The sequence below is a fragment of the Dermacentor silvarum genome, chromosome 2, assembly GCF_013339745.2.
Source record: "Dermacentor silvarum isolate Dsil-2018 chromosome 2, BIME_Dsil_1.4, whole genome shotgun sequence".
Lineage (NCBI taxonomy): Eukaryota > Metazoa > Arthropoda > Arachnida > Ixodida > Ixodidae > Dermacentor > Dermacentor silvarum.
In genome coordinates, this window is record NC_051155.1 from 191,614,763 (window position 1) to 191,635,394 (window position 20,632).

At 46.0% G+C, this 20,632-nt stretch overlaps 1 protein-coding gene across 1 annotated transcript; it reads right to left on the minus strand.

The window, feature by feature from the left end:
* Positions 1 to 481: 481 nt before the first annotated feature.
* Positions 482 to 19,191, minus strand: LOC119442355 (lysosomal acid glucosylceramidase-like). The gene is made up of 10 exons (XM_037707202.2): positions 18,924 to 19,191; positions 16,878 to 17,063; positions 15,590 to 15,754; positions 14,618 to 14,751; positions 10,421 to 10,593; positions 9,188 to 9,431; positions 6,869 to 7,093; positions 5,868 to 6,031; positions 1,120 to 1,257; positions 482 to 632 (listed from the first exon to the last, which is right to left on the minus strand). Exons 1-10 carry the CDS (start codon positions 19,039 to 19,041, stop codon positions 527 to 529), a joined length of 1,653 nt encoding a protein of 550 aa, XP_037563130.1. The 5' UTR covers positions 19,042 to 19,191; the 3' UTR covers positions 482 to 526.
* Between the last annotated feature and the right edge of the window lie 1,441 nt (positions 19,192 to 20,632).

The window sequence follows — 20,632 nt, forward strand, 5'->3', positions numbered from 1 at the left end:
AAATTAACCAGGTTTGTCACACTACGGCACGCCTTATAATGAGGTCGTGGTTGTGGCACGTAGAACCCAGAATTTTTTTTTTATGGTACCGGGTACGGGGTATGGAGTAAAACAGGTGCAGGAACGATTCCACAGTGTTTTATTGTTGTAACGTGTCAGGCCCAAGCGTTCTTATACGTCAAACATCCGATGTGCAGCTCATGCAGCGTAGCACCGGTCGACTGAGATGTGGTACAAGGTGGCCCATGGAGAACGTGGGAGTGACGCATCCGGTGTATTGGAAACGGCATAGCCCAAGTTGACAGGTTGGATGATCGTAACTTGTATGTGGAGCGGGGGATATAATTATTTTGTACGATTGTTTCTACACTAAATAGTGCTTGCGCATCATTAAACGTCACTGACAAGGAGCACATCGTCAGCAAACAGTGCGACTTCTTCTCACTACTGCAACTGAGCAATCAATACATGCAACCACAAATGCAAAAGAATAAACATATTATTCGTTTCCAAAACAGATATATCTTCATGACTGCCAAATAAAAGTCGTTATTGACCGCTCGTTGACAATCTTCTGAACGGTGCGAGAGCCAGACGCGTCCTTGATCTTCAATGCGTGTTTATTGTCATCCCTGAAAACAAAACAAATAAAACAGCGCATTGGCGAGCTGTGAGTAGGCAACATAAATCGACAGCACTCAAGAAATATCACTGCAGTGCGGATTAGGTCTCAATAAGCAAAAATTGAGGATAACGTTTGCACTTGAGCACTGACCAGCCATAACACCTATACGATTCCGACCAACGACAAAGTCTGAAATTGTTGTTTTCTTCGGTACATGGCCGATGAATGTTTAATGTTGATAACACAATTAGGATAACAATGCTAAAGATGTAATTACTAACACGTTTCTCAGCTTACGCAGGCGTCGACATCAGTATCTCTTGCTGTCGAACTAGCGGTGAAATGACTAATGAGGACGATTCAGCAGTATACCATTCCATTCATCATATACACGATGGGACAGTGTGCACGGTATACGCCTCAAGCGACGCAGAGGCAGCATGAAAGCCTATATAATCGCAGGATAGCTCCACGAATGAAAAGCGGATACTCACCTGTTCAACACGATCAGCACAACTGCTGAATCTGGCGTCAAAAATGCCGCATACTGGAGGTTAGTTGCAGCCCTGTTTTGAAGAGGCGACTGCTCCAGTCGACACTCAACCCTCACGCTGCCTCTCGGAACGAATTTGCTGCAAAAATGTGAAGACCGGTTTAAATATTTTCACTTCGACGCGCGTAAGGAGCTGTAAAGAATTCGAGAAGGTGGAAAAATTCACACATTTATTTGCGATGTTACGATAGAAATATTCCTACCAAGTACGGTAACGAGAGCGAGAAAATCAGGCCTAATAGAAAATCAAACTTTAATTTCCTAGGAAAATCACTATACAGTAAAATGACGTTCTAACTAAGTTTGAAAGGGGAGATTAACCTACTTCGACATAACGGTTGTCCGCTCTCGCCGTCGATATTGCCCACCGGGCGGGAAAGAAAGAGGGGGGGGGGGGGGGGCAGGGAGTGAGGCTGTAAGCTACCGCTGGTTAAATTGACGCCGTAAGCCCGCAATGAACCGTAGAAAAATTGCGAAAGCTTATTTTCTGCATTGTCTTCGTCAGTAAGATGATATGTTTTCCAATGCAATTGTCAACCGTAATCTATCTTCGCTGCCCTGGATCGCTCAGTAGCAATGGGCGACAGGTCTTATCAGCGCTTCCCGAGTGTGCGAGCGGAGCACTAAAAGCCTCTGATTTCGTACAACGCTCGTCGCTATAGAGTGCCTCGATGCGCGCCTATCCAGAGGTAATGGCTGGCTATTGACGCGGATGCTCGTCAATAGATGGCGTTATTGACTTTGTAACGTATGTACAGCACCAGAAACACCTGAAACGAATCACTGCGGCCGTATTCCTTGACGTTAAAGGTGCCTACGACAATGTACATCGTCATGCAATTCTGGACGCCTTAGAAGCTGTAGGAATTGGTGGACACGTCTTTCGCTGAATCGCAGCTATTTTATTGGAAGATATTTCTTTATTTTGACTGAAGACAGACCAACGCCGCCTAGATGTACCAGTCCCGGTGTACCACAAAGCGGAGTACTTAGCCCTACCATATTCAACCTGGTGCTCGTTGGTCTCCTCGATTCGTTACCGCAAACCGTACAGCTATCCTTATATATACGGACGACATTTGCATATGGGCTTCAGGAGTGACACGTGTACAAGTCCGCGCACGACTTCAGAAGGCTTCAACGGCTGTGTCAACATATTCAAGAAGGCAAAGCCTAGAGCTTTCACCTGAGAAGTGTGCACTCGTTGTTTTTACTCGCAAAGCGATGGCCCCGTATGCTTTACGTATTATTGTCCAATATGTACCGTACAGACGAATGCACCGATTTCTCGGCGTCATCATTGATAGAGACTTGTCTTGGAGCTCTCACGTCTCGTACATGACAAAGCGTTTGGCTGCCATTGTGGACCTTCTCGCGTTTCTCGGTGGGAAGTCCTGGGGCGCAACATTACCATCAATGCTGCAGCTATATAAAGCGCTATTCTTGGGCTTCCTGCGGTACAGCTTACCTGTATTAGGAAATACTTGCACTACAAATATCCGCAGACTCTAGAGTATACAAGCCCAAGCACTCACAACTTGTCTTGGTCTCGCAAAAACTACGTCATCGACTGCGACGGTGGCCATTGCCAGAGACTCCCCTTTGACAGTCTACATTGCTACAGATGTCCTGAGGGCACGCATCCGACATCCGAGTCGGATTCTCTCACACCATCTTGCTTGCTTACCAGCGAAGAGGCCACATTCAATATTTGCCAAAAGTGTTGTAAGACATCAGTCATACTTTCCTTCACAATTCACGCCTGCTACACGATCATCAGCCCAATTGTGGTGGCTGCACCGGCCGCAAGTACAGTTAACAATTCCGGGCATCAAAAAGAAAGCTGGAGCGCCGTTGCAAGCTTTAAAGCAAGCAACTTTGCAACACATTTACAACATCCATGAATTCCGGCAACAAGTCTACACAGATGGTTCGGTAAAACTCAACAGCTCTGCTGCTGCAGTCATCATTCCGGCAAAGTCTAAAAAAATCAAGCCAAAAACTTCATTTGTTACCACATCGACGGGTGCAGAACTTGCGGCACTCCGTGCTGCACTTGATTTCATTAATCAGGAACCACCGCAACAATGGACAGTTTTTAGTGATTCCAAGGCAGCCCTCTTCAGTGCACTACAAAGCCCAGTGCACCACGGACCCAATGGACAACTGGCGTCAGAAATACGAGAGATATATCATCGCCGCCATGACGATGGACACAACATAATCTTTCAATGGCTTCAGGACATTGCAACATCAGCGGGAATGACTACGCCGACGAGGCCGCCCGATCTGCACATGAAAGTGGTCAATGTGCCTTCATTCACTTTCGCGAACAGACGCTGCGGCTGGACTGAAATTGATGTCCCGTGAATGTGCTTTGTACCTGTGGGACTCGAACACTTTCACGGTGTGTCGTTTGCGTTCGTTGTCTCCAGATATACAGATGCACATACCGCCTGGATTACCACGACGTCAACAGACCATGCTGTACCGTATGTGGCTAGGCGTTGCATTTGCAAACTCATATGCCTTCCTTATTCGAATGGCCAACAGCCCCACGTGTGACATGTACGTGCAACAGTGATGAGACGCTCGCACACATTATCTATCTCTGCCCGAGCTATAATTCCGAAAGACAAGTTTTGTGCAGAGTGTTGGACCAATTTGACAATCGTCCACTGACGGAACTAAAAGCTTTAGGTTAGTGCTTCGGCAGAACATCCGCGCTGAAGGGCTTACTCACGTTACTAAGGTTCCCGCGGTCTACGGGCCTTCACGATAGCCTTTAAGAACGCCGCTCCCTACCGCTCTATAGTGTACGCTGTTTGTTTGTGCTCGTCTCTCTTTCTCTCTCTCCCCCTTCCACTCTATTTTTCTTTTTCTCCCCTTACCCCTTCCCCCATGCAGATTAGCCAACCGGAACTACATCGGGTTAACCTCCCAGCCTTTCTGTGCATCCTTTCTCTCTTCTCTTCTGTTCATCTAGCGTTTTTTATACATCTCATTAAGCTTTTCTTTTACACAACTACCTTGTGCCGCAACCTATGACTGTAAGAGACCAGGTCGTATGAATCTCTTCCCTGCTTTTTATTTTTTCATCAATACTCTAAACATGCATATGACGACTGCTCACTGGTTGATGCTTCCGTCCGCTTTAAACCCAAGCGCTCCGTGAAGGTGTACGTTACATACGGTTCTTACTGGGTGAATCTCTTCGCATTTCATTAGGATGTGCTGAGTTGTCTCCGGATCTTTGCTGCAGCATACACATGCCTCATCTAGTTCCGAATATTTGTTCCGAATAGTCCTTAGGCAACCGGCTCGAGTCTCAAATAGCAAGGTACTATGCTATCGTACAGATTTTCCCTTCAAATTTCTTTTTTTTTTTCATTCTTGTAGATCTCCATGGTCCTGGTAACAAATGTCTAACAGCGCTTCACCGGTGCGTTTACGAAACGCTAATAAGCTGAGCGATCGCCAAGAACGTTAGTTCAGAGGTTCTAGTTTGTAACGAACGATTTCTCCTTATTCTTCTTATTATTTTTTGCATATGAAAGGTCACACTCAGAGACCGATCCCGGCGAGAAGATCGGCGCGGCGTGAACGAATGACGAAGGGTCATTATGAAGTATGCATCGGGTCCATGGGCGCGAAGAACTCCTGGTGTTCGCACGTGCAGCACTTTATCGCCCCCTCGCTTAGACAGCATCCTTCCTCAAAATACCGCAAGCCACACGCTCTGTTCACGTTTGCTTCCGGCGTAATTGTTCAGTGCCTTCAACCAAAACACATTGTGATGACCGCATAGAACGCAGGCGAATGCGGGTATGAGCGGAGTTTGTGGAGTGGAGTGTTGAGGCGGCAGTGGCAGAGTGCAAGTGTGGCCGCTGAGACGGCAGTGGGGCCTGTTATGAGTTTGCCAGGTAGCAGACAGCTAGCGAAAGTTTTCGACCGCTGCTTCAGGTTAGTTACTAGCAGTTTCGCGCGCCTCCAGATTTCGGCTTAATCGACGCGACGTCTCCTAAATGCACGGTATACCTGTGTCTATACGTTGGACATTCAGCGCCCTTCGAGGCTGTGGCGTGGTACTGAGGCAGAAGATGCTCAATGAATCCTAATGTTCCGGATGGCTTTATCCGCAAGATGACGGACAACAAATGCTCTAATTCATTGCTGCAGTGCCAGAATCAGAGGGTTGCATACATTTACTTCATGCCCTTTTGCTGTTTTTGTACCTATGCCTTGCGGCAAATCTCCCGAAAAAAATTTTAAAAAGAAGTGATTGCAAGCCTTTATCATGGACTAAAGGAAGGTTTGTTATATCCATTTCAAGAAAGGTCTAATTTCGTAAAGACGAGATTTTAAATAGAATGACGTCTTCGCTAAATCTTATCTTCTACACACTCTCTCTCTCTCGGTCAATGGAAAATATGATTACTTAATTATACTCATTAGTTTGTTAAAAACTCATTTCGTTGTAGTCAGGTTTGACTGCAGAATAAAGAAACAAAATAAAAAAGCCGGCAGATCCCACGCCCTGTGGGAATCGATGTTATGTGAAACAGTGTGCGGAGCCTACCAAGTTAACGAAACGGCCATGAGAGCACAAAGACGTAGGCGGCTAGATAGATAGATACTGCCAAAGAAGCAAATGTTCGCCAAGAAATGCTTCGCATTTAAAAGGCGTACCTGACGTGGGCCAAGGCGTAGTATGTCGGCTGCTTGTAGAACTCCTTAGCAGTGGCATTCACGATGATGGACGAGTCGACAAAATTTTTCGCCCAGTTGGGGCCTCCATGTATATTTAAGGCAAGGTTCCAGTCTGTCCATCCACTAGCCCAATGAGTTAGGTCCTAAGGATAACAAACATATATATTTTTTCTAAGTTCCACCGGACATCAATAAAGTTTACTACCTACCTACTATCCACCGTTCGAACCAACAGCCAACAAAAGTACGGCAAAAGTATCACATCAATAAATTTGTGACATCTAAAGAACGGCTCACAAATATAAAGGAGAGAAAAATGCAAACGCAGGGAACTACCAGTGAAAAATACTGCATTGTTTGCTTACAGAGATTCTTATCCGATACTTATGTGGTTGGAACCACCCGCTTTAAACGCAATGCCGCTTTGCACGCACTATCGTTTTATTTACATTGCCAAATAACATGCACATGCTTTAATTGTGATCGCAGACTCACAACATGAGTAGTGACAGTTGGATTGCCCCCATTCGCACTTCTTATTTTTTGTCTACGATGTTGTTTGCCTTGTACGTACCTCTTCCCTATTTAGCGTGCGCTTCTTCTTGTGTTTCTGCATGGCAGCCCGTTCCTTTTAATTCCTTGCGCGGGACTTGCCACTTGTGTCAGGAATGAGATAATGCTTAAAGAGCGAACGTATTTTACGATGCAGTGCATCAAAGAGGGCAGTATGCGTGCTGCTCAAAATAGGCTGCGTTGTATTTATTTATTTATTTATTTATTTATTTATTTATTTATTTATTTATTTATTTATTTATTTATTTATTTATTTATTTATTTATTTATTTATTTATTTATTTATTTATTTATTTATTTTGGAGGTCTGTGAGATGCCGGTAATATTTTGCTGTCAGAAGATGCCGCCTGTTTTCGTTTTCTGCACATTTTGGAGAGTTTTGGTTGAACACGCTGCAAAGCCTCACCTCTAGTATGTCGTTGGCGTACTGTTCTGCGCGTTCCCAGCTTCCCAGTATGACCCTGTCCTTAACAACCAGCTCGAAGCCAGGACATGCTTCAGTGGCCAGAATAAACTTGTCTGGAAAGTTTTGGTGCACTTTGTCGAGGACCCATGGGCCAATGATTTCGTCCATGTACCAGTGGACAGCGACTCCGTGGACGTATTTGGCTGCCTCCGGGTCACCTAGCACCTGTGTGGCAAACCGTTATAAGTGATATTGGGTGAAAAATAACGTTGTCGACGTTTTAAATGCATTTGCAGATGAACGAAGTTTGACTTGATGGCAATCAAATCGTTGTGGCACCCGTAACGGAACTCGATGGCAACCTTTATTGTGCAACCGTCGGCGACACGTGGACCGAGGCATACTTTTCACGATATGCGTTTCACATGAACCGAAACGTCATTAAAGAACATAAATTCGAATACCTCAAGGGATCGTTACTGTAAACTGTATTTCGGCATCAGTGTCTTGCCAGTGGATCACAGCGCGCCGTAGCCCCACATCTTTGCCAATCATGCCAATGTCAGGCAAGCTGATAATGATAACATGCGTAGACGTTTCCATTTGTTTACATTTTTTCGCGCTTTATTTCATATCAATACCGCAAATTTACAGAGAACACACTTTGGGACATCTTTACAACGCAAATATATTACGAGACGTTATAAGCGAACCAAGGAGGCACAAGGAAGCAAGCAATTGCTAATGAACCGTGATCAATGAGATCCTGCTTCGAATGGCGTTTTTCTTTTTTTTTATAAGATTGAGGAAGTCCCTCAAGACCTATCAAATAGCACACAGGCATGCATAAAACGCATGGAACAGTCACAGCACTAGCTGGAGAAGCGCCCTCCTTGAAGCTCGTAGTAATGTCTGCCCGCGGTGTCGACGGCAACCTGCGTTCTTCTGCTGCTCTCTACTCGGCAGTCTGTCAAGCCCGCCGTACCCTGGCTGCTGTGGCGAGAGTAGACTTTGGTTCCGCTTTTTCAGTAGCAGTCCGTACCTTACAAGAAGCCATGAACCTGGTCGAATAAAGCTGACGCAGGGAGCGTGACGTCAGGCAACTAGTCTCGGCAAGGCGATCTCTTTTGACGCCACCCCTCCCCCCTTTCTTCAGGGCCCATTTCCGCCTTGACTTTCACAACATATGCCCGACATTGTTGCCGGGCCTTTCAAGGTACTGCTTGGTTCGTGTTAGTTCTTATTACGATGCCAGAGTGACGATCAGCCCTCGCCAACCCCTTTCCTCTACGAGAAGGTACACTGTTCCCCTTAGCAGAATAATTTAATAACGCTGACCATGCTGTCGCCACTACGGCAGTGAGGAATCGATCGAACATGTTATTTGCCATTACCTTGGCAGCAGTACACCCCGGTGGTCGCTAGCAACCTCGTTGATCCGTCCCGACAACCGGCCGCTTTCGGAGCATGCAATCTTGAAGTACCGGCCATGCGGTCGTCTAATTAGAGGTCGGTGAAGGCTCTATTGAACTTTCTGCGTTCCAGATAGGATAGCCAGTTATAAGAACTTTCATACTGCCATGCGTTCTCTCCCCCTCAACCGCTGCTTTCTTACCGCGCGTTTGTTTTGTTTCTCTGCTATTCTGCCACTCTCACTTTGTCAGCATTGTTGGGCGGTAAACCAGAACGTTCTCTCGGTCTACTACCTCCGTGTTTCCACGTCTTCCGATTCTCTACCTCCCTGCGTTTCCAATCTGGTTTCTCTATCTCTATCTCTGCCCACACTACCAGTAGCTAGAGATAGCTAGAAGGTGAGCGGGTGTCAACCAATCATAGCCTATCAGCCAATCATATCAACTGACGTCGTGAGCGCGCTCTCTAAACACATATAGTCTGTTCTGTAGGGTCAGCGAAGTCATTGGGCGATTATCTTTATCACTGGCAATCTGTGGATTCGGAGGTCGAATCCTGGTGGCTCAGTGGACTTTGACATTATTGCGACGGTCACCGGCAGACATCCAAATGAGTAGGAGTGTGGGCAGTAGAACATCGTTCAGCGCCATACTGTGCAAAAGCAGAACTCCTAGATTTGTGCTATCTTTTTTTTTTGCGTTATGCAACGTGCAAACCGACATTCGGAAGGATAATGTATCATTTCTTGGTACTAGCGGTGTCTATATCAACATTTCATGATAAAATTAAAATTATATTCTGAACTATATGCAATTCATTAAAAAAATCATAATAAACGCTTTTACTGTGAGAGAACATTTTCGCACAACGCAATCACTAGGCGTCGAAATGATCGCAGATATGTACCACGTCTGCCCAGTGTGGAAGAACGACGCGATTGTCGTCGAGGATCATCAGTTGCAGCTTGTCCGCGCCATAGCCAGCCTCAACCAGTGCCGGCCCCAGGTCGAGCTTGACGAAATCCCTCTGCGTCTTCGGTGTAAAACCCAGCGTTTGCCAGGGAAAGCCCGGTATGAAGCCCGTCGTTGGTTCATTCTGAGTTGTCAGGCCCCAGATTGGAATGCCACTACGCTCATACTCCTGCACAAACCTGAAAGCCCGCTGAGAATGCAAAGAGAGAGAGAGAGAGTGAGAGTGATCAGTTACCGAACTTGATCAGGACATAAGAATGAACTGTTAGGTTATTGGTGTGTGAGGTTCTAACGGTGTTAATATCTGTGTGGCACTGGATTAGGCCTCACTTATACGCGCCTTAATTTTTTTTTGAAGCATTTGTTTGCACACCGCAGTAACCCAACCGGATGTTCGTAATATCATGTCTGTGTATAAACTTCACCCTGCACCCACCAACAAAATTCAGTTGGAAATTTGAGAGACAGAGAAATAAGATTTATTAGTACCAAAGGAACCAAAGCCCAAGAGCTTGTGTCTCGCTCATCACGCGTTCCCTAGTTGGAGCACAAAAGCTGCCGCTATGGAATTATTACTGCGCTTGCAAATGCCCGCAGCTTTCTGTGATACTCACATTCCTTTCAGCAGCTGATTGGTAATATTGGTGTGAAGGAGTAACTATAGAAATCAACTGATACGCACATAGTGTAGTGCGAGAGGTGCTACAACTAGGCCAAAAGCAATGTTTGTAGACATAACAAAGCATGATTTGTACTTAGCAAAACGTAACTCGGTTAGAAACACCCTGAAGATACATGAGAGAGCAAAGCCGGCACTCCAAATGTTTTACTTGTTTTCTTGCACAATCTTTCGCGAACTGTGCTTAATCTGACGTAATGTGCACCCTGCCATTCCTCATATCCTCGCATAAATATTTATTCACCTAGGTAAAACATAAATATCAAGTTGCCGTTCTGCCAGTCATTTATCTTTTCATGTGATGTTCCTTGGTTAAACATAGCGATACTATTTTCTTTCTCTACTTCGCACCTTTGATTTCGCTTGTATTTGATTAGTTAGCCTTAGCGTTAAATAAATATACCGGTCCTTGAATGCCTAATCCTTTCACGCTGGTATAGATTATGCGACAGCCTTACGCAAGCGCATACAGGTGCATGTAATAAATACCTGACATAATACTTTGCCCACGCCTTGTAATAGGCACCTCCCGGTTCACCCTTGAGAACCCCTTGGCCCTCCAGCATGTTGCTGGTTTTCATCCAAGATGGGCTGCTCCAAGCGCTCCCGAAGAACCATATGGGCTCGCTAGACAGGGACATGGCCTTTTTGATGTACGGAATCTGCGAAGAAAGGCATCGAGATTTCTCATCAAACTTACCTCTGTTCTTCCTGGCACTGATATATATGAGCTCAAAATTGAGGAACAACCATTTCATCGATGGTATTCATTTAACAACAAGAGCTGGTAAATCAAATAAGACTGTTTCAAGCTATAAATAAATTACGTTAGAAATTAATAAACAGTTCCCATGTCAAGCACAGAGGTCAGAAATACAATTATTGGCCATTTTAAGCAGATAAGTGCTCACACGCAACTGGTATCTTATATTTATTTATTACATGTCTGCATTGTATATTAGGTGCTACTTGCTCTGTGAGCTGTTTACGCACTTATCTCATACTTGAACTTAAGGCAAATTGGGATTGTATGTTGCTTCTATTTGCATCTTTCATTTGCGTCTCCTATTTGCGTAAAACATTGGGACATCGTAAATAGAAAGCTCAGGATGTACGTATAGAACACGGATTCGGTAATGTCTATGTTATCAAGCTACGAAGCTTCACGTGTAATAATCAGGCCTGAAATATGTTTATATTTCAAGTGTCCCAAGTAAGCTCATTTGAGAGCGAGGCATGACAAGTATTAGCGAAGTCAAGATAATTATGTAAACAAAGAAATAGAAAAACGCGGCCTTTTAAAAGGAACATTGATATCAGAGGGCAATTTCAAACTTGGCACATAAATTCATGCCACCGTGCACAAAAATATCATATCTCCTTCGCTGTCTTTGTGTAGCCGGCTCAAAGGCAGCCTATTTTTCTTCATTCCTCCGCTTATTAACAAGAACATTTAAAGTTTAATCTTGTACATTCTTTTGATTTATTTTATTCACTCAATCGTATGGATAATTTATCGAGTAAAAGCACAGAGCGTGCATTTATTAATTTAATTCCTTGATTACTACGCGAAAATAATAGCTTTTCAGAGGCCCAAGAAAAAGAAATGTCGCAGTTTAACCCGAAAGACGAAGCATCAATTGCGATAGCAAATTAGTGGACAGCTATACGAAGTAGGGATAGTAGTTTTATCGGCTGCATAAACTGGGGCACATTCGCTTACTAACTGAATTAACAAGCGTGGTGTCAGCGTGCACAAGCAAACATAGATAAATCACACTCGATGACCGCAGACTACCACTCTCAAAATGCTGGCGTGCGCAAGCGCGCCCGCCGCAGCGAGCGAAGGTTCATGCGGTCTATCGCTTCAACGGAAACTGAGCGGCGAAAGCACAGCGCACACAAAGGTCAGAGCCATGTGGAGATCGCTTTCAAGATATGGTGCCCGCGACAGCCCGCACCGACGCAAAGTACAAGTGCGCAGTTGTTGGCAGAGTTTAAGCTGCCCCTCCCCCTCCCTCCCACGCTGCCTTCCCGCTTTCCTCCTTTCTCGTGGGCGATTGAGTCGCCAGTTACCCTTGCGCCCGGTTGCAAGATACGCATTTGGTGCCGCAGCTCAGCGACGCCCCTCCCCCTCCCTCCCATACCCCTACGGCTTTCGCGCGACGGAAAAAATGTCACAGTTTCGCCCTAAGGGCGAAGCAATGAATGCGATAGCAACACAGCAATGTAATACGAAGTAAGGTGAGCGGCTTTGGTAGCAATATGAATTGTAGTAAACATGAGCTGATTAAGTAAGCAGGTGTGCTGCGGCGTAAGTAGACCGACATGAAGAGAGACTCGATGACCACGAGAAGGCGCGTATGAAACGGTGGTGTTGATGAGAAGCGCTTCCCGTGGGCAGCGCGTGCGAAGGGACACACCTGTAGCGCTGCACTGCCGACCCAGGCAGTATTGCATGTGTAGCGTGCGTTGGAAAATGTGGCCCGACTATTAATAACTGATTGAACAAGCGTGGTGTGAGCGCGCACAAACAAACATGAATAGATCACACTGAATGACTGCAGACAACGACTGTCAAAACGCTGGCAGCAAGCGCATACGCCGCAGCAACGGGCGAAGGTACGTGCGGTCTTTCGCTTCAACGGAAACTGAGCGGCGAATGCACGGCGCATAAAGGTCAGAGCCGTGTGGAGATAAGCGACGGTGCGAGTGAGCGACGAGCGCGGTTGTTGGCAGAGTGTAAGTGCCCCCCCCCCCCCCCGCTCCCTCCGGCGCTGGCTTTCCGCTTCCTTGCTTGCGCGTGGGAGATTGAGTGCGTTCGCTCTCCGTGATAGCGCGCGTCCCCGCACGCTTCCGCTCGGGCATATGGCGCGCGGCGAAGATTTTATCTATACGGAACCTCACGGCGATGGCGACGGCGACGCCGACGGCAGAAATCCGGTTGAAGTGTCCATATAATTGCTATCGCAATAAAAGTGGCGTTTCCTCTCCGCCGTGCGTTCGCTCTCCGTGAAAGCACGCGTCCACCGCGCGCTTTCACTGTCACATACTGCGCGCGGCGACGATACGTTACCTCACAGCGGTGACAACGACGGCGACGGCGACGCCGACGGCAGAAATCCGCTTGAAGTGTCCATATAATTGCTATCGCAATAAAAGAATTCTGTTGCCACCGACAACGCTTTAGCTAAAAATGCAGCAATATAAGTTGCACAAAACTAATTGGTGTTTCCAAAAATATAAGTTGCAAAGGAAAAAAATGAAATATTGAGTAAATAATTCGCGATGCTGACATTTTTGTAATCGCATGAAAAAGAAATAGCTATCTCCGCCCGAAGGTGAAGCATTGCAAGCGAAATCCAGTTTTAGCGTTGCGCTGAAGGCGTCTCAGAACGCTGCCGTGATGAGGAGCGCCATCAGCGGTCTTGCCGCCGTTGCATCTCGATACTGCACTTGCTGAGGATCCTCCCCAGCCGTCGGTAGCCGTGGCGTGCGACTCTAAGCCAGTGTTCCAGGCCCTAGTTAACCTAGTTAGGCAGGACTTAGGGGGGCGCTGCTGCTTGCCAAGCTAATGGCTCTTGCCACCACCGGAATCACTATATCTTACCACTGGCTGCCCTCATACGTCGGGATAGTCGGTAACGATTGACCTAGTGCGTACCCATCCCCCTGCGCTGCGAAACCTGCTGGAATTTGAAGATTCAACTGCGATCACCACTTTGTGAGCACCCGCTACAACGCTGGCCCCTTTCCTGAGCCCCGCCATGTGTTCTCTTCTGCACATGGTGGAGTCTACTATCTCTTATCCACCCTCTTGCTCTATCCACTTTCACCTCCCACTCCCTCTCCCCTGACGACGCTTCAACGCGCTCCCTCAGGGATTGTAGAGTTAAGCGTAATTTTCTTCTATAGATCACTATCATGATATCGCACGGAATGATCGACCGAAAGCCGGTGCCATTTGTCAGTGCCCGAAGAAAGGATTAAATATAGTTAGCTTGACGTTAATAGTCCACTCCGCTCAGACCAATGCATGCACCACGGTGGGGTATGCACACAGCTACTCAGCAGGAAGGCTAATGTGTATGCGCGCAACGTTCGTGTCAGCAGGGGCAGCGTTTTTGCTACGCGTTTTTTACGCCAGCGTTTTTTACGCATTCGCCATGGCGGCCGCATTTCGCCCACTTGGGCTTCGTCGCTTTTCCAGCCAAACACACTACACGTCTACGAAGACCTCCTAGCACAGTAACTGTATTCGCGATCTTCACTGTCGAACTCCAGCAGCTATACTGCACGAGCACGATTCTGAACAACCAGGGTCAAAACAGCGACGTGCGGGACGTTTCAGACTCAAGAACAAAATCGAAACTGTTCTAACCAGCGTGAACGTGCTCAGTTATACATGTGGGACGTGCGGCAGACCATTTTAAGTATGATTTAGAGAAATGAAACCGCTCAGAGTCGAAGCTGTCCACGTTTTAAAGCGGCCCAGGCTTTCTTCTAATTATTACCCTTCGACGCTGTGGAATCGTAATTCTTACGATTGAAGTCCTCTGCCTTAATGTTGAAAATCTAGGTCGTGCATGTGTAAAGTCACTGACTACTTGCTAAAAACCAAGAGCGTAGGCCGTTGCGCTAATATCTCTAATCGAATGCTAGTTTTGTCGGTTGCATTTGTATTACCTTGAGATCAAGATCTTCCGGGGCAAGCGTGAAGTTGTTGAGCTCGAAGTCGCCGGGTGTATCGTCATACGTGTACTTGCGTGCGGAGAAATCACAGCTAGCCAATGGAATCCTGCCGATGGTGTACCCAAGTCCTAAAAACAAACATTGAATAAAACTTTCTAAAGTTCACGGAATTGCTTGCGGAGCACAGAACACCGAGGGAGAGTAAGTTCTAATACCCGAGTTCTAACACGGGTTGAGAGCGTGTAAGAGCGACAAGTATAATTAAATTTTTCGAAGAAATTATCACGCGTATATTGTCTTGCTCTTTGGTCGGTGACTTTTCTTCACCGGATTGTCACTCTTATCTCGGCGCAAGGCATGCACGAATACTGTATCCAAAAATTCTTGAATGCTGCTACAAATTTTGTAGCGAGAGTCCTCTCTAACCAGATCTCGTGCGCGACGCGAGTGCTGTTGCAGTGCATTCTAGAATGTTAGCGAGTACAGGCGATTAATCTGGAATAGCGGACAGACTTGACCGGAGCGATCATATTTTGACGACCGACGATTATCCTCGCCGCTATCGTTGTGCTTTAAGTGGTACTTGCTTTGTTTTTTTTCTTGGGGGGGGGGGGGGGGGGGGGCAAATGTTCGCCTAATTAAGAGTGAATCACAGTTTTAGTACTCACTGGCCCTTCACCGTCACTACAACGTGACAATATATTGTACCTCTCAATGCTTGCCAGTCAACTTCAGGAGGCCTAAAACTGTTCAGGCACCTGCCCCGGCCGCCCCCCCCCCCCCCCCAATCTAATTATTGTCAGGTCATTGCGTTCAACGGCGCAATTATAGCCTAAGTAACCTTGCTTCAATCATTTTCTGTTATGTTTCTCTCATTGTAAGGTTTCGAGCGTGAATCTTTAGCAAAGATGTCTTAGATTGGTATTGTCGCCAAAAAATACCATCGTATGCGTATATGGCTGTTACCCTGCTTGGTGTAGTATGACTTGAGGATGTCATCTTGCATGTTCGTTGGCAGAGACTTGATGTTTATTCCTGTGGCATCGGTGAAAGCACCGCCGAAACCAAACACCTTCTGGTACTTTCTCGAGGAGTCCACCACAAGGAGCAGCGTGTCGTTGTCGCTTGAACCTGTTTAGAAGCGAACAGATGGAAAAAATAACTTGTAAACTAGTGCCTACACGTCCTTCGGAAATCGATGCGCGTGTAATCTGAGCTCTAATGAGAAGATAAGAACTTTGTTAACTCAATTCAGGAATAAAGAGTTGCTAACGGCGCTGACTGCTGGCTGTGCAGGAACGCTACAAAACTCTAGCCTCATGTTTCAGAGTTCTAAAGTGTCAGTTGAAGTGCAACGCAAGTTTTATTACATATGGCGGTGTGACTGCGTGCAGCGCGAAAAACTCTATAGAAGCACTTTTAAGCGGAAACGTTTTTTTTTTTCTTTTCATAATAAGTAAGTCTTTCCATTAAGTGGCACTAAAGCATCGCACTCGTTTTCCAGATTTCGCACTAGTAATATATAAGATAGCGACATAGGAGTTGCGATTTTATGGATTTATTGGTTGTGATTCGCTGTGTTCGTAAAGCTATCAGAGACAAGTAGAAATCAGTGAAGCCTTACAGTGATGTTTAGGACGTAGAGGGTGTAATTCGTTTGACTGTTCACCGCTATCAAACTGGATAGCGAGGAGTATTCAGTTATATACTTGATCTTTATATACTTTTATTCTTTATTTTGCAACTTTTACACGATGAAGTTGATGGAATTCAACGCTTGTTCTTAACAAATAAGCCGTTGCAACAGGAATAACCTACGGATATATAATCCAAAAATACGCAGGCTATTGAGAATAATGACACAGAACGAGCTGACAGAGGCAGCAAATGGCGAACATAGAAGGGCCCGTACCGAAACTTAAGTCACCTGTTGTGGCTTAAAAGTAAAACCTGACCTTTTGTGTACTTGCGAACTTGAGTTCCGAGCATGCGCAACTGGGCCCGAATTCACAAAAACTCCTTATGGTAGAATTTTTAGTAAGAAATAATTTTAGCCAATCCGGATGCCAGACATATCATTAGCGAAGGCGGCCAGCGAATGGCAAAGCGAACTTACGGAAGAAAAGCTTTGTGAATTGGGCCTCTGGTTTGTAACATGACTATACTGAAATACCGGCGAATACTATGTTTTAAGGCCACAACCCTTCCCACTTCATTGAGCACAACAGCGTAAAAGTGACAGAACGCAACTCACCAGCCTTTTCGCCGAACGGTAGGGTGGTCTTGAAGAAACGATGGCCGGCTTTGCTGCTCTCGAACGCAATCGCTGCTCCGCTCGGCAGGGGTCCGAGGTCGCCAATGAAGTCGCAGTACGTCGCGTTGCAGACGCACACAACGCTGCCCTGGCCATAGTCCCTGGGCTGACACTGGGCAGCTACGGCTTTGGTTGAAAACGGGCGAGTGTTATTGAAGCAGAATAAATTGGACATACCGTGACGATTCGGCAATAATTTATTTCATAGGCAGCTGTCACATGACGTATCATCCTATCTTTACATTTATTGACAGAACAAATCATCTATTTATTAGAATGAATTCCCGTTGACCAACATAATAAGCGCTGTGCAAAAGTATCTTGATTTGCTCAAATCAGACGTGTACGGTTCCTTCTTCAAGTACGACTCGAATCACTTGAACAGTGGCCGAGCGAGGAATGTCGCTGAAGTGGGGTCCTTGTTCTACCACTGTTCTACCGCTGTTAATCCCTTCAAGTCTACATCTTCGTGCGATGCTGTTTTGATGTGGCCCAAAATACGTGCTGGCACGTAATTTGCCAGAGTTCTGACAGCTGGCCGCCGGTAAGCTCGGCCACCGCATTCGGAAATAACTCTGGCTTTTGAAACCGTATTTCAAACCGTATTGAGCATATACTGCTTTTTGTGAACAGCGAGCTCTGTATCACGGAGAATATTCTACGTGATTAAAAGCTTCCACGAGGTCGAGAAGATACCTGTTATCAGACTTTCACCCCTGTCTTTTCATATCGGCGGCTCCACCTCTGGTGTCGTCTATAGGACCTTGCTTTGTAGCTGTTCTTTCGTTTCGAATCGATTCCCTTGTTATCATCACTCGCACGGAGAGGCTAATACAAGAGATAACAGTAGCTCGGTGGTTCCGTCAAAAGAATGGCTACCCAATATCTGTCATGTTTCTGCGCTATGATCTTCTGAAAATGTTCCCACTTGCTCACCTGTGCTCGCTAGTTGAACATTTATTTTCGCTTACCTTATCAAGGACCGCAATTTCCTGTGCCGTTTCTTCGACAGTTATAGGCAGCTTCGTTTTCGCGGAGCTTTCACCATGCGTTAATAAAGTATGTGGGCCCCGTCTCGCTATATATACTACGTGGTGAACAAACTCTGTGCAGTGTACTGTATACACACACACACACACACACACACACACACACACACACACACACACACACACACACACACACACACACACACACACACACACACACACACACACACACACATGTATATATATATATATATATATATATATATATATATATATATTACCAAACTTGCTTTATTTATTTACAATATTCTTGAGGTTTGCGACTAACAGAAAACGCACGCGCCTTCTATATTACAGTGAATTCTGGCACAGTTCAACCAAGCAGAAGCTCAGAAAAGGGGTAACAGTGAAGCCGGTAATATTTACTAACATGGAAAGGATGAGGGGTTCGATACCGAAAGAGGCATAGCAAAGAGCATGTCGGTTCCGCGGTAGCGAATTCTAGGTTGCCGAGACATTTCACCCAGGGGATAACGCCACGGAAGCCAACTTTACATTAACAAAGGCTCTTTTATGTCGTCGCAGTTTCAATGGCCGCTACAAGGGCACAGAGGAATGGACTATGTTATCTACTGTTACGCTATAATGAAGTAAGTTATTTAAAATAGAGCTTTGCGAAATGGTCTTTACGGAATAGGCCTTCTTTTTTTATTTGAGCCCTGCGCTAAACACGAGACAAATTCTTGCTCTATCATGATATTTTCATGACATTTGAAATATTTTCGGCTCTTCACTTTTTGCGTAAAGTGAGATTAAAGAAGTGCGAAAGCCGCCAATACAATCGACACACATAAAAAGGTATTGGTGTTCGGAGCTATCCCATTGTGAAACGTTGAAGTTCAACCCTCATTTCAAGGTGCTTGTTCCTGCTACTTTTTCCTTAGCTTACTTCCACGCGACGCCATTCTCGCCAACTATTGACAGGCCATCCACTCACCTGACACAAGTGCCGCAAAAGTTGCCGCCGCGATGAAGACGTCTTTCCCCATACTAAGGCGTTTCTGAAGCGAGAATCCAACGTCAACAGACCTGGCTTGCTCTCCAAGCGGCAGCATCGTTCGATCAGAGGGACCCCTATTCTTATCTGACGTGCAAGCTATAGTTGTCCAAATGAACAGATTAGATCAGACGCGGCGCGCGCACTTCTGCCTATTTTGACGTTGCAGATAGGGAGCGGCAGCAGTCGTGACGTACTGCGTTCGAAAGAAAGAAAAGGAAGACCAAACACGGTATGCCAACGGTTTGGTGGGCTTCTATGGCGTTGTGCTCTGTGTTTTCAAGGCTCCGCAGACCGGTTAACGTCGCTTTATGAAACAAGAGAGAGTAAGCACAGAAGCTGACGTCGCGCGCACATTTCCTTGTTCAAAGCGAGCATTTAGCCAACACAAATCTACCCGCCGCAGTCGGCTTGACTGGGATATGGTGGCTTGAAATGGAGGTGGCGGCATCGCGTCGGGCACTGCACGGCACTGAATGTAGCAGCAATTAATGAACACGACACGGGCGCTGGCGCGACCGGCGCGACTTCTTAGATGCCGGCTTTCGGGTGGGAGCGCAGTAGCTGGCTGTTGCGACGCGGAGTCTGCTGTTTTCTCGGCATCTTCCGTTGTGTGAGTTTGTTTGGAACAACATAAGTGCACCCTCAAGAAGCGATAAGAAGTAATAAGGAATAGACTGGGTACAGCTGGCTGCAACAAACACAGCACAGATGTAGCTAACAGACTTCTATGCGCTGACAAGACTACATTTTCTTGTGAAAGAAGAAAACGAGGTGAGGAAAGAATTTCGTAGAGAAACAGTGAGCTATTTGAAGCTTCGTCGTGTGGCATAAAACCCTCTGACGCGGTGTTTGGTTTCCTTATTGTGTTTTCACGCTTCATGTTTCCTGAGCTTACAAACAGACCTATGAAATTAGGTTTCTAATCCATCATGTTCTGTCTTAGTGTCATTTAATGGGTACAAAAATAATCAAAAAATCATGCATTCTCCCACCAAACAATCGAGATCCTTTTTTTTTCTTTTTGTTTCTTTCTTTTTTAATGTACAGTCGCGATCAAAAGTTTGGGAACCAAAGGTGCCGCTGTTTTTAATTTTTGTTTCGCAGCCTGGGCATTCCGGCTGAAATCAAGAGCGCACGCGTACGCGCGCGTGTTTGACTAGTACAATGTATTAAACCAATTCCACGCCGCGGAGCTGCGCTTGAATATATTTTTATTTTTTGCTGGTGCCATGGGCCCCAAGCTTTTGATCGCGACTGTACAAGCCTTATAGAGCTGGACATCGCTTTCGATAGATTATAAGTCCTGCGCGAACTGCATTTAGAAAAGACGTTCTTCTTTCGGCGTTACATCAATGTTCTGAATGGAGAAGCCAAGTTAAGGTAGGGTAAAGTATTTATTAAGTCAGAGCGTGGGTTAGTCCAGCGGCGCGAAGACGATGAAGTGAATGCTCCACGTAAAATGAGTGCCAGTTGACTGCTCTATCCGCGCGCAAATATATAACAGACATTAAAAGCAAGTTTTACAAGTTTGTGAAACGTGAATCCGAAAGCCTGCCAACTGTGGAAGAAGACTACGACGAACGCGCGAGCAGCGGAACGAGCGCGAGGGGCAGTATGGGAACGCTGGCATGATCAGCGGCATCGGA